The following is a 12,583-nucleotide window of genomic DNA, read 5'->3' as shown; positions in this document are numbered from 1 at the left end:
CGGAAAGCTTCGTGGACATTATTTGGGTATATCGCTGCTTTACGTACATTTTTTATCGCGATACCTAGTGCAAAAGCATGTTACCGAGTCTGTTGAATATTATTAATGGTCCTCCATAAGGATCTCGATAATGAATCACTGCGATAAGGTACTCGACCATCAAACTACATCTTTTGAGGAAGACTATAAAATTCGACTGATTTAATTTTGTTGAACATCTTTTTTTGTTAAGTAGATTGGGGTTTGCAACTTAATATTTTGTATTGACGGAGATTATAAATTAGACCTTGAAAATAGTTCTCACTTAAATTTTCACAAATCTCACACTACTTCACTCTGCTCTTTGGGAGGCTTTTAACTTGTCCACTATTGATTAATACATATAAATAATATATTCGTACAAGCAAAATGAACAGGACAAATACAGTAATTCAACCCTTTGCCTTATAATACTGTGTCGCATGTGACTCCACAGTTCATATGTCTCAAACCACAGCCATCTTGTCTCCACAATTGAATTTAAATTTTAAATTAAATTTTCAATGTTAATTATCATCCTCATATTCAATTACTGAAAATAAAGTAAAATGTACCTAGTTTTAATTTTCTGTACTTCATATTATAGTAATAATTAGCTGTGAATGACGCAACCGCCTAAAAGATAGATTAAGTAGGTTAATATGTCGGACATCGATAAAAATAATTTGTAGAGATTAAAAATTGGAAGTGGATCGAACAGAAACGTTCGTTCTCGTTAAAGGAGCTATTTCGCCAAGGACGTATGGACAGCAAAGGAATTTATAGGGATTTCTTGCAAATCTCCGCAAAAGCCAGCCCGCAGAGGGTCGGCATCGATGACGAGGATGAGGATGACAACGTTTAACTTTCGATGTCGCCGGGTTCTGCAGATGTGTGCTTAGTCCTTTGAATCCATCTGTCGTCCGCAGTTTCCCCATTTTTAATTGAATTTTTTCACTCGCCAGGGAAGTAATTTATCCTTTTTATCTCCGAACAGAATCACGGATTCCAATTGAAAGAAAGTTGAACTAGTGTCTTCTCCAGATGGCCGCTCGTTTGCCAGAGGTGCTCCGAAACGCGATAAGACCCATCGAAATCATTAGATATCCTCGAATGGGGACAGTTTTAATAATGATCATTTTTCTGAACAAAGCTGTTCAATATACACGGCATTCTATTGTTCGCTTTACCCCTTTTGTAGTCGAATCGCTGTTCAATATTATTTCGAGATTTAAATTGTTTCGTTTAGCGATAACATGCAGCTTTGACAACGGTTAATTGGAGGTTAATTAACAACCGATTGTAACGGAGTTTCTATTGTTTCTTGACAAATATATTGCAAATATTTATGATGATGTTCAGTACATAATAATAAAATAGCGTTTTAGTTAAATCATTCACTTGCAATTCGTTAAACATTCATTTTTTAATTAATTCGATATCCACAAAATTTTCATCGATTTTTCAGTACATGAAACAGTGGAACTCGATTTGAATAGCGTTTGATATGCAGTTATCTATATTTCTAGTCAAAAGAATGTCAATGGAATTTTGTGCAGATTGGATTAAATGTAAAATGAATGAGAGTTTATATGACAAATTGACTGGTCGTCAATGAATGAAATGAAACGGTAAATAGTTCAATTAAATTCTGCGAAACTGCATAGCAAAAAAAGGGGCGAAATCGTTCGGCGACAATAACGTTGCTGTAATAACGCCGAAGATGAAAAGACCGTCGAATGAAAGCCGCGCAAGAACGGCCGGGAATATATGAGAGCATTAAAAAATAAAAAAACGTGCAAGTGTAATTATATAACACGGGAGTTGAATTAACAGGAAAGTGCAGTGAATTTAATAGGGCTCGAATTTTGATGTAAAGAGATGAACGCGAAATGTAATTAACGTTAATATGCGAAAAGCTTTGTGCACCATATAGAACCAAACCAGAATTTCACGATAATTCGAATGTCGAAAATGTGAAACGTGCACACCGTATATTTGTACGACACGAGTGTCGACAAATTCGGTTTTCATGTATCGTTTAACAATCATAGACAATGTTTTCCCTTATAACTCTCCCGAAATATTGACATAAATATTATTCAATGGAAGTAGTGAATTGTTAACGTGCACCGGGATTCTTACTTTAAAAATAGTGTTTTGAAAATTTTTAGCGTGCCGTGGATTTTTATTTGTGGACGCTTCTATTGTACAGTCGGGAACAAATTTATTTTTTCCACGAAAAATATGCCAGAGAATATTTCATACTCTTCCGTTTCTAGGGGTTTTTGGAGATTGGTTAGGAATTTGGGAAATTATAGATTTGGGAACTTGGGATTTGGGAAATTGGGAATTTGGGAGATTGAGAATTTGGGGAGATTGAGAATTTAAGGAATTGGGAATTTAGGGGATTTGGGGAATTTGGAATTTGGGGAATTTGGAATTTGGGGAATTTGGAATTTGGGGAATTTGGAATTTGGGGAATTTGGAATTTGGAGGATTTAGGGAATTTGGGGAGTTTGGAATTTGTGGAATGTGGAATTTGGGGAATTTGGAATTTGGGAAATTTGGAATTTGGGGAATTTGGAATTTGGGCAATTTGGAATTTGGAGAATTTGGAATTTGGGTAATTTGGAATTTGGGGAATTTGGAATTTGGGGAATTTGGAATTTGGGGAATTTGGAGAATTGAGAATTTGAGCGATTGAGAATTTGAGGAATTGGGAATTTAGGGAATTAGTAATTTTGGGAATTGGAAACTTAGGGAATTAGTAATTTTGGGAATTGGAAACTTAGGGAATTAGTAATTTTGGGAATTGGAAATTTAGGGAATTGGGACTTAATAATCTAGGGATTTAATGATTAAGAAATCTATAACATAAGTATCTAGGGAAATAGGGATATAAATATCTCGGAATTTGAAATTTTGAGAATTTCTGATCCTAGAAATTTAGAGAAATTTAAAATTGAGAATCTAAAGATTGAAAGGTCAAAAAATTTAAAACATAAGTATCTAGTGAGATAAAGATTTGAATCTCTAGGAATTTTAAGGTTAAACAATTTTTAGACCTAAAAATTTCAGAACATAGGAAAATGTCCCTAAAAATATTAAGATTTGGGGATTTAAAAATTTTACAATCTAGAAACTTGAGAAACTTGAAAATTTGGAAATTTTTCTATTTAGAAATCTAACAATTTAACTACTCAAAAATTTGAAAATGTAGCAACTTGAAAATTAAAAAATTTGAAAAAGCATAAAATATAAAATTTTGCAAAATTTAAAAGCTTGATCATGTAAATATGAAAATTTTTAGGTTATAAATTTACGAAAGAGATCTACATTGCTCGGGAGTGTACGTTGTCTTGCGCAGTTATTTTGCAAGCAGAAATATACGTCACTCGCGGATAAATTGCTCTTTTTCTTTCTTTCTCTAGCTTGAACGTGTAAATATTTTATACTTTCGATGTTTCATCTCTGGCTGCGATAATGGAAACAAAAATTTTTGCAAAACAAGTTGTATTTGAATTACCTGACATGGTAGCCATTTTCTGTCCTTTTTTAATAATGTAAGTTTATCCTAGGATATTGTTGATGTTACAATAATAATATAACTAATGTGTTGTAATTAAGCAATTTTATTTTTGAATATATGTTAGTAACATATTATGTAACATAATGTTACATACTCAACGATGTGTTTATTAAAAACTAATAGAAATATGATGCATATATATGTTTTACATAAAAATTCTTTAGAATCTTCCACGGTTATTTTATTTTAGAACAAAAAGACAAAATTGTAAAAAAATAACTGTGATGCCTCAAAGTGACTTCTAATAAAATAACTAAAGAATGATAATAATATTAAACTATTTCTATTAACATCTTTAATATTTTCATAATAATTTATCATTTTGTACAACATCCGTTACCTAACAAAAACTTAATTTCAAACCCGTGAGCCAAGTAAACAAAATTTAATTTTTAACGCGTTAAGTTTACCTCACAATTCTAACACGTCTACTCAACATCCCTTTAATAACACCCGGCGTACATAAAAAACCGTAGAAACAATTTCGACCAAATTTTATTAAAGAATTTCCCCCTTTAAATCCGCCGCGGTGCATAAAGAAAGACGGAGACCTGGCGAAAATGGTGCATAAATCTCGCGAAGAACGCGAACAAGTGTGACGAAAATCTCAGTGGCAGAGCAACTTCAGCCACCGTGTGATACGTATCGAGCCGTAGACGATGAAAATTCCGACAACATCCGACGAACTTGTACTTCCGACAACTTTTCGATCCTGCAAGTACACTTCACCTGCGAGTAAATCAGAATGAGATCAAAGGATCGTAGAATCTGATGGTATGGATAGGCCAGGCTCTGTGCTCGTTTTTCGTGTCTTGTACAGTCGAGAGGAAATCTACCTTCCGTATGAAAAATATTGCAACGCATGAATTACGTGGGTCTTACTTAATTTTTGGGGATTTTTAGGATTTTGGAAAGGGATGTAGGTAGATGGAGAGGTGGGAATTGGAAGTGGAGGAAATTTGAGGGTGAAGGAATTTAGGGATGGAGGAATTTATTGGTGATAAAACGATACACGAATTAACATTTGTCTCCATCTAACGCAATTAATCATTTCTTCTTACGTTCGCATGTTTCGATTCAATTTTGTTCTTTGCTTTACCTTACATAAATTAAATTGTTCATTTTGGAATCTCGTTCTGTATATAATTTGTTACGTCACTTTTCGACCACGGATCTCCTCACCTTCAACAGAATTTGGGGGTGGAGGAATTTGGTGATGTAGAAATTTGGGGATGTGGGAATTTGGAGGTGTGGGAATTTGGGGGAGTGGAAATTTGGAGGTGGAGGAATTTAGGGATGTGGAAATTTGGGGGTGTGAAAACTTGGGGATATGGGAATTTGGGGGTGCGGAAATTTGAGGATGTGGGAATTTGGGTGAGTGGAAATTTGGGGATGGAGGAATTTGGGGATGTAGGAATATGGGGGAGTGGAAATTTGGGGGTGAAGGAATTTGGGGATGTAGGAATTTGGAGCTGTGGGAATTTGGGGGTGGAAGAATTTGGGGATGTGGAAATTTGGGGGTGTGGAAATTTGGGGGAGTGGAAATTTGGGGGTAGAGGAATTTGGGGATGTAGGAATTTGGAGCTGTGGGAATTTGGGGATGTGGAAATTTGGAGCTGTGGGAATTTGGGGGTGGAAGAATTTGGGGATGTGGAAATTTGGAGCTGTGGGAATTTGGAGGTGTGAAAATTTTGGGGTGTGAGAATTTTGGGGTGTGGAAATTTGGGGATGTGGGAATTTGGGAGAGTGGAAATTTGGGGGTGGAGGAATTTGGGGATGTAGGAATTTGGAGCTGTGGGAATTTGGAGGTGTGAAAATTTTGGGGTGTGGAAATTTGGGGATGTGGAAATTTGGGGGTGTGGTAATTGAGGAATGTAGACATTTGAGGGTGCAGGAATTTGGGAATGTAGAAATTTAGGGGTGTAGAAATTTAGAAACATAAAAATTTGAAAATGTCAGTAATTTTGAAATTTTCAATCCGAAACCCACAAGATTAAAAAATATAAAATTTCTAAAATTTGAAAATTCGGAACCTGGATATTTGCGAATATATGAATTTATGAATTTAAAAGCTTGCCAGCTTACGTATGTATTCCTTGTCCAAAGGAAGCTTACATTGCACTCGAGTGTACATGCATATAGCAGGTTTTTCTCGTTCCTGCTTTTGTATATCTTTCCATGCACGGGCTCGATGAAAAACAAATCTCCTGGGTTTTCGTTCATTCTACACCGCGATACTTGAAAAACACGATGCTCTTAAGTAATACGCGTCGACATTCGCATACTTCGTACACAGAGTGTGAAATAAATGGAAGAGAAAAAGGGACGTGGAAGTCGTGGAAATGTGAATATAATACCTTTCGTTGGAGTTTGGATTTACATCGATGAAGACATTTACATCGATGAAGAAATTTACATCTGAATTTACGACGAAAATTATATAAGTATTATATACTTGGTGTGGCAAAAAATATTTACAATATGCACGTTTTGATGTATTAGAAGGTTAATAAAATCAAAGTGACAAACAAATGTTTTCGTTTGAAAATTGTTGTAAGTTGTTACGATAGTAATAATTTACGATAGTAATTATTTGTGCACCCTGTATATTTCATGAAACGTTACACTAAAATCACGGTTAACTGACAACACAATTCAATTAAACTTGTCGATTAATTAATGTGAGAAACGTCGAGTACACGTGCGCTCGAGTACAAGACGAAGGGAATTTCTGAACGTCTTACATCAATATATTCTTTCAAGATTTATGTCGAATTATTGCGGATTTACATACTTCATATTTCTGTAGTTTCAAACTCTTTTATTTCCATTTTCGAAACTCCTTACATCTTCAATGTTTAAAAATTACTCGATGTTTCATGAGTTTGAAAATTTGTGACTCTTCAAAGTTGTAATTCTAAAAATTTACGAGTACTCATTCTGTTACAATGTATTTAAATTTGTTAAAAAACTAATGTCTACAAAATTGAACACTAATCAGAAAAAGAAGGGTGGAAATTTCAATGAAAGTTGAATTTCAACTATACAGAAAGTGTAAAGGTCCCGAATGTAATTACCAACTTAATAGAACGCCACGAAAGTGATTTCAATTAGTTTTTTAATTATAGAGCATAATTAAATACGCTAGAAAATTGACATATTCTGAAAAGTCGAAAAGCAACTATTGTAGCAAAAGTTCATTTTAATGATTCGGTCCGTATACGTGCATTATTAAAACGAATAGCTGACTATAAGAATTACGGCGATTTAATGAGCGGTTATTAAAATCTCTGTCTCTTTATGAAAAATTAAGTACTCTTGAATGCCATTGTGTGCAGTAGGTTTTGAAAGACCGAACCGGATAAAGAGACATTAAGGTATGAATTCTCTACACGGAGACTGGCGGATTCAAATATTATTCACACTCAATTTAACTTATTGAGAGCCAGGAGATGCTGCTTGATGGCTCAGTCTACAATAGCGTAACAATTAATCGCTGAATGAACTATCTCACTGTTCCGTAATTTCCTGTCATTTATCAAAGCCATCCCTCTGAACGTTTCTGCAAAACACGTGCACCCGCCCCTATCAATTCTGTAATGACTTTATTTCCTAAATTTCATATTCTTTGTTTACAAATTTTCTAATCTGTGTAAACATTTCCTTAACATCTATTTGAAAGGGGTGAAAAATAAGAACAATTTGTAAGAACATTATATTTATTTGTACCCGCTTGTATTAATATTTATAGACAATATTACACAATAATACAAATAAACTGAATACAACGATAACTTGATAACTCTGAAATTTGGTTGAAACCGAAAGTCGACCTATTAATCAATTACAAAAATGCAGAAGTACATCTGATCTTTTAACTCAGTTTTACACATAATTTTTATGAAACTATGATTTCTTGTATAAGCTGTACATTAAATGCGTAAAAAAATACCATTAACAATAAAAGATAAACACGCAATGTTTAGTGTTATAATTCAGTCTAGCAGTGAAAATCACCGTGAAAAGATGTACAAACAAAAATTCGAGTACACTTGTTATTGATTCATTTTAAAACGAATGACCAACTTTCTTTCGTGGACTATTAATGTAAAGGAGACTTAATAAAATATCGAAAAAATTAAGAAATTAAAAGTACAAACGCGACTTGTAAAGTTTAAATAATAATTAAAATTACACTACTGACTGGCTGTACGATAAATAATTCTAAACCGTCTGATTTGACGTTATTAGCTTGTGCTTTCTTAAGGAGAAATTTCTTGAATTTTATTTCATTTCATTAACTGAAACATTTTCTTCTAAACACAACTTAAGAAACCGTGTTTAATACCAGTGATGGACAACTGCGCCTGCAAGGGTACAAAATTTCTAAGCCACTAAATTTCTAAATTTGAAAATTTGAGAGTTCAAAAGTTTGAAAATTTGAAATTTCTATATCTCTAACTTTCTAAACCGTATCACTGCACGTTCTGTGCACCGTGATCTCTCTATAGGCACTTCATTTACCCATCACTGTTTAAAACTATAACATTACACGCAATAATTTGCAGTTAAAAGTTAAGTTTCGTGCCTTCCGTACCAATAATGGTCAAACGCAACCGCAATGTACTATTCAATTAGACTAATGTAGTTTTTTTTTTAAATAACAAGAATGTGTTCAAACATAAATCTATCTTCATGTTGCAAGTTTCGAATTCGCATCACTTTTAACACAACACTTACATTCCATGTAAAGTGTATTGGTTCGCTGCTCACTTTCATATTAATGTCAATTTTACATTATTAGTAGAAATTTATTAAGAAGCGATTTTCTGATCAGAAAGCTATAGTACATAACAATAGTGGTACCAAGTTTCATGTGTTTGGTACTAAGCTTAACCAACTTCGACCTTCGCCGCCAACCGATGTTGGAAATCGAATTTGCACTAATCGAACCGCGTTCTTCTCCTCTCCTACTTCTTTGTACTCCGAGGTAGCTGGTACAACTATTGTTTCACCATCCTCGGTTTCGTTATAAGCATATACTTCTTCTACTTGTTCCGAATCTTCATCTTTACACTCCATTCCCTCATTTTCAACAAAGTCGATCTAAACATAACAATTTAATTGTTTATTACACATTAATATTGATATTTCATATTCAAGGCTAGTTACCTCTTCGTTAACCAGATGGCCTACTTCTTCATCTACATTTTCTTCTGCCGGAATATTTAGTACATCTTCTTCGTTATATATCTGGTCATCATTTTGTTGTATAATAACGTGATCTTTTAATTCGGTCACATACAATTCAGTTTCCTCCAACTAAACATAAATATTGAAATAGCAGTTTTTGTATAATATATAAAAGATGAAATGCTCCTAATTACCTGATCATTTTCTGCTTCGTCCATTAGAAGTTCTACGTTGTTATCAGGAATCGCCATTACCTGATCGTCTTCTGTAGTTAGTCGCGGTTGATTAACTACGATAGTGTCGTTCAAATGACCCTAAAACACGTAACACAAATTCAGCATCGAATGTAAGCTTATTATCTTAGGAGAAAGTATTAACTCACTTGAGTTTGCATGTGAGCGTACAGCAAAGGTTTCCGCATGAATCCCATACCGCATACTAAACATTCATATGGTTTTTTATCACTGTGTATGAATCGATGTGCATTCCTGTTGTCTCTACTATTAAATGCTTTACCACAAACCTGCAATTTTATAATACTATAAGTAAAGTAATATAAACAATTTCAATTTTCTTTAGTTATATCATTTCTACAGTACCTCACATAAATAAGGTTTCTCTCCAGTATGTATACGCATATGCTTTTTGAAATGTTCCGGATAAACAAACGTTGCTGAACATTCTTCGCATTTATATGGTCTTTCACCAGTATGAGCTGCTTTTATATGATAATCCAACAGTCTTCGTCGTTTAAATCCCTTCCCGCAATCGTCACATTTATATCGTTTGTCATTGTAATGCGTCGCACGTTTATGCGATTGTAAATTTGATCTTTGACTAAACAATTCAAAAAATATAATCAATATTTCTTACAAATTGTAATCAACAATTATAAAATAAGTGTACCTAAAAGTAGCTCCACAAAATTCACACTGATACGGTTTTTCACCAGTATGAGTTCTTTCATGATCCCTTATTTCAGCTTTACGAGCAAACGCTTTACCACACATCCTACATATATATGGTTTGTAGCCTGTATGTACTATATTGTGCACTTCCAGATTATGTGGAGAACCAAATGCTTTTCCTGTACATTTAATCGTTTACATCAGCAATGATTCAGTATATAAAGCTAAATTTATTAATAAATAAATCGTACCGCATTGATGACAAACATATTCCTTGACACCATTATGAGTTCTTTCATGTTGATTAAGATTTTGTTGACTCAAGAATGTTTTATTACATTGTGAACACTCGTACGGACGAGGTCGTACTTCGTGCGTTTTTATATGTGCCTTGTATGTATATTTGGAAGCAAAATCTTTACCGCAGTTTTCACATACGTATGGACGAACGCCTGTATGTGTATTGATATGTTCCTCTAGTAAATTTCTGGAACTGCAGAAAATATTAAATTAATCATGCAATGTAAATATCGTTAGAGTATCGACACACGTCGTAACACACCTATATCGTTTACCACATGTTTCGCATGGCCATGATTTTACTTGGGGATAATGTATCCGTTTATGAATTCTGAACAACCGCAAATTACTAAATATTCTATTACATATCTCACACTGGAAATCTCCCTCCTCCTTAGCAACGTGATCATCGAGATGAACAGACAGTTCATTCCTTTTTTTAAAATCGTCTCCGCATATGTCACAAATATACAAACGAGTTTCATGCACACTTTTCATGTGAGCAATAATAGATTTTGCATCTCCTACAGTTTTATCTTCTTCGGTTCCACATAATAAACAGGTGTATATTGAACCATCTCTACTCACAATCTAAACAGAAACGAACAGTTGAAGAAATGTTTAATCAGAGTTTGTGTATCCAACTGAAAAATACCTACTTGTTCTTGCAAAATTTCAACTTTTGCTGAAACTTTTGACCTTTTCATCCTCTTTTTCTCTTCTGTATTACTTGCTTCAGCTATTTGTTCAATTTTAAGAACAACTTCTTCTGGTTCACAGGAAGGTTCTTCTTCCTCTTCCAATCTCTCTTCTTCACCCTCCAACTCTTCCTCTTGCATTTCCTCTTCATCCTTTAAATATATTTCAGTATCATAGATATGTAAAAAATATTTTAGTATAATTTGTATAACTGAATTTTGTTAAATACCCTCTGCGAATATTTCATATCTGTGTCTGTACATTGACTTTCTGCATTTTCTATATAATCATGATCATTATATTCTTCTTCGGTTTGAACATCGGATATCTTTTTGATAGTCTTCTTATAATTATTGAAAAGTTCTAGTTTTACCTCTGTCAATCGACTTTCAAGCTCATCAACCTGCAGACATACAGTTACCTTTCAGCTATTTTCACACGATTACAGATAATATAATAATTAGTACCTTATTTACCTCATTGAACAACTTATAACATTTTTTACACATAACAAGAGAATGTGCATTCTCTTCATTTAAATCTATTTCTAAGACATTACAAATTGTATCTACAAGTGGTTTCTCCGATGATGTTACAGAATTTTCATTAAAGATACGTATACTATTCCTAGTAGATACGCCGACTTTACTATTACATATTAAACAATGAACGATATCCTTCTCGGAATCAGCCGTCATCTTTTCGGCAACTGCAAAAACAATACACATGTTAATAAATATAATTTTATCAAAGGATGTTAATACAATACATAATGAATCCAGCACATGGAAAGCAAAGTTTTTATAATATTGGATCTGATAAAGTATCACTTAAAATAACTTTCCATAAAATAACATTTAGATTATGAACCAACTCGTGCGTGAAGTATAGCAATAAAAAACCAAAAAAACACGTTAAATTACATTATTAAGCAATATAAAAAGAACAGTATCAAGTACTTTGCATTTCGTGGAGTCATTTTTGATTCTCATAGCCAAGTTACGCGAACGAGGCTAGAATCTGGTTAAATCAAATTTTGAGTCTAGTCTTCTTATGTAACAGCGCACGTCGTGCACTGAAAACAAGAAAACGTCCAACGACATTGTATCTTGTCGAACAATAATGTATCCGACGATGCATCGTACGAACGAAGGAACAATAAATAACTTGGCAGGGCGTCCAACGGGCTCGTTTGTTCTAACATGCAACGAAACAATTCGTTGTTTGCCCACATCGATAAGTAACCGCTAAAATCCAATAACCCTAACAATAGTCCGCGAGGAACGGTAAACAAAATATTTGCCTGCGTTCCTCGTCGCAAAATGAAGCCTTTATAATAAACGTAAAAAGTTGCCAGCACTGACTTGAAATTTTCGTTTCTCTGTTCGAACGATTGGCAGCGAGCGAAACGGCAGACGGGTCTGGATGCCAACGCCATTTAGGCCCTCATGACAAGTAGGGATGTTGATTGCGATGAAACTGCAACGAAAAATATCCGCCAAAACGGTAGCCACTTTTTTGAACGTGATCGACAATTTGATGTCACCTCTGCGGTTAGGTGGAGGCACGCGATTGCGTATGCACGCGTCGAATGCCCTCTATCGGATCCTTTCCATGGGTAATGGAGCCATATTTTACAAAATTTCAATCGTTCTACGTCGAATAAATGTAAAAACATGTTTAGAATAGCATATATTGATAATATGAAAGTTTACAGAATTTATTACGTACACATATTTCAATCGTAATGGATGTTTCATTGTTTATTAAAGAGAACGGTTTATTTGCAGTTTGAAGAGTTACAATACTTTTCATTTATCGCATACTATATTTGTAGAATGTTTGATACAGTTCATGTATTATTAATTTATAA

General features: G+C 34.0%; 2 protein-coding genes across 7 annotated transcripts in view; one reads left to right on the top strand and one right to left on the bottom strand.

Annotated features, from left to right (window-relative positions):
* Positions 1-12,583, top strand: part of LOC100878886 (glycerol kinase 3) — a 147,873-nt gene that overhangs the window by 132,042 nt on the left and 3,248 nt on the right. The window contains exon 1 of one of the 5 annotated variants that reach the window (XM_012282069.2): positions 12,191-12,328. The exons of 3 other annotated variants lie outside the window; for them this stretch is intronic. In XM_012282069.2, coding sequence (XP_012137459.1) covers positions 12,302-12,328 — 27 coding nt within the window. In that variant the 5' untranslated portion in view covers positions 12,191-12,301. Of the gene's footprint in view, positions 1-12,190; positions 12,379-12,583 lie in introns of those variants that run through there. One more of the 5 variants, XM_076534899.1, reaches the window with a different exon arrangement.
* LOC100878773 (uncharacterized) lies at positions 7,312-12,216 on the bottom strand. 2 transcript variants are annotated; one of them, XM_012282074.2, is made up of 12 exons: positions 12,075-12,216; positions 11,187-11,419; positions 10,940-11,113; positions 10,671-10,862; positions 10,274-10,602; positions 9,963-10,204; positions 9,710-9,890; positions 9,403-9,640; positions 9,186-9,326; positions 8,998-9,117; positions 8,783-8,932; positions 7,312-8,716 (listed from the first exon to the last, which is right to left on the bottom strand). In XM_012282074.2, the coding sequence occupies exons 2-12, from the start codon at positions 11,406-11,408 to the stop codon at positions 8,483-8,485; spliced, it is 2,223 nt and encodes a 740-aa protein (XP_012137464.1). In that variant the 5' UTR covers positions 11,409-11,419; positions 12,075-12,216; the 3' UTR covers positions 7,312-8,482. The 2 variants fall into 2 exon arrangements, with proteins under 2 accessions (XP_012137464.1, XP_012137462.1); XM_012282072.2 differs by lacking the exon at positions 12,075-12,216 and adding an exon at positions 11,670-11,920.

The sequence above is a fragment of the Megachile rotundata genome, chromosome 8 (genome assembly GCF_050947335.1).
Source record: "Megachile rotundata isolate GNS110a chromosome 8, iyMegRotu1, whole genome shotgun sequence".
In the NCBI taxonomy this organism is placed as follows: Eukaryota; Metazoa; Arthropoda; class Insecta; order Hymenoptera; family Megachilidae; genus Megachile; species Megachile rotundata.
The sequence above is the reverse complement of the archived record's forward strand: the minus strand, read 5'-3'. Positions and strand labels throughout refer to the sequence as shown.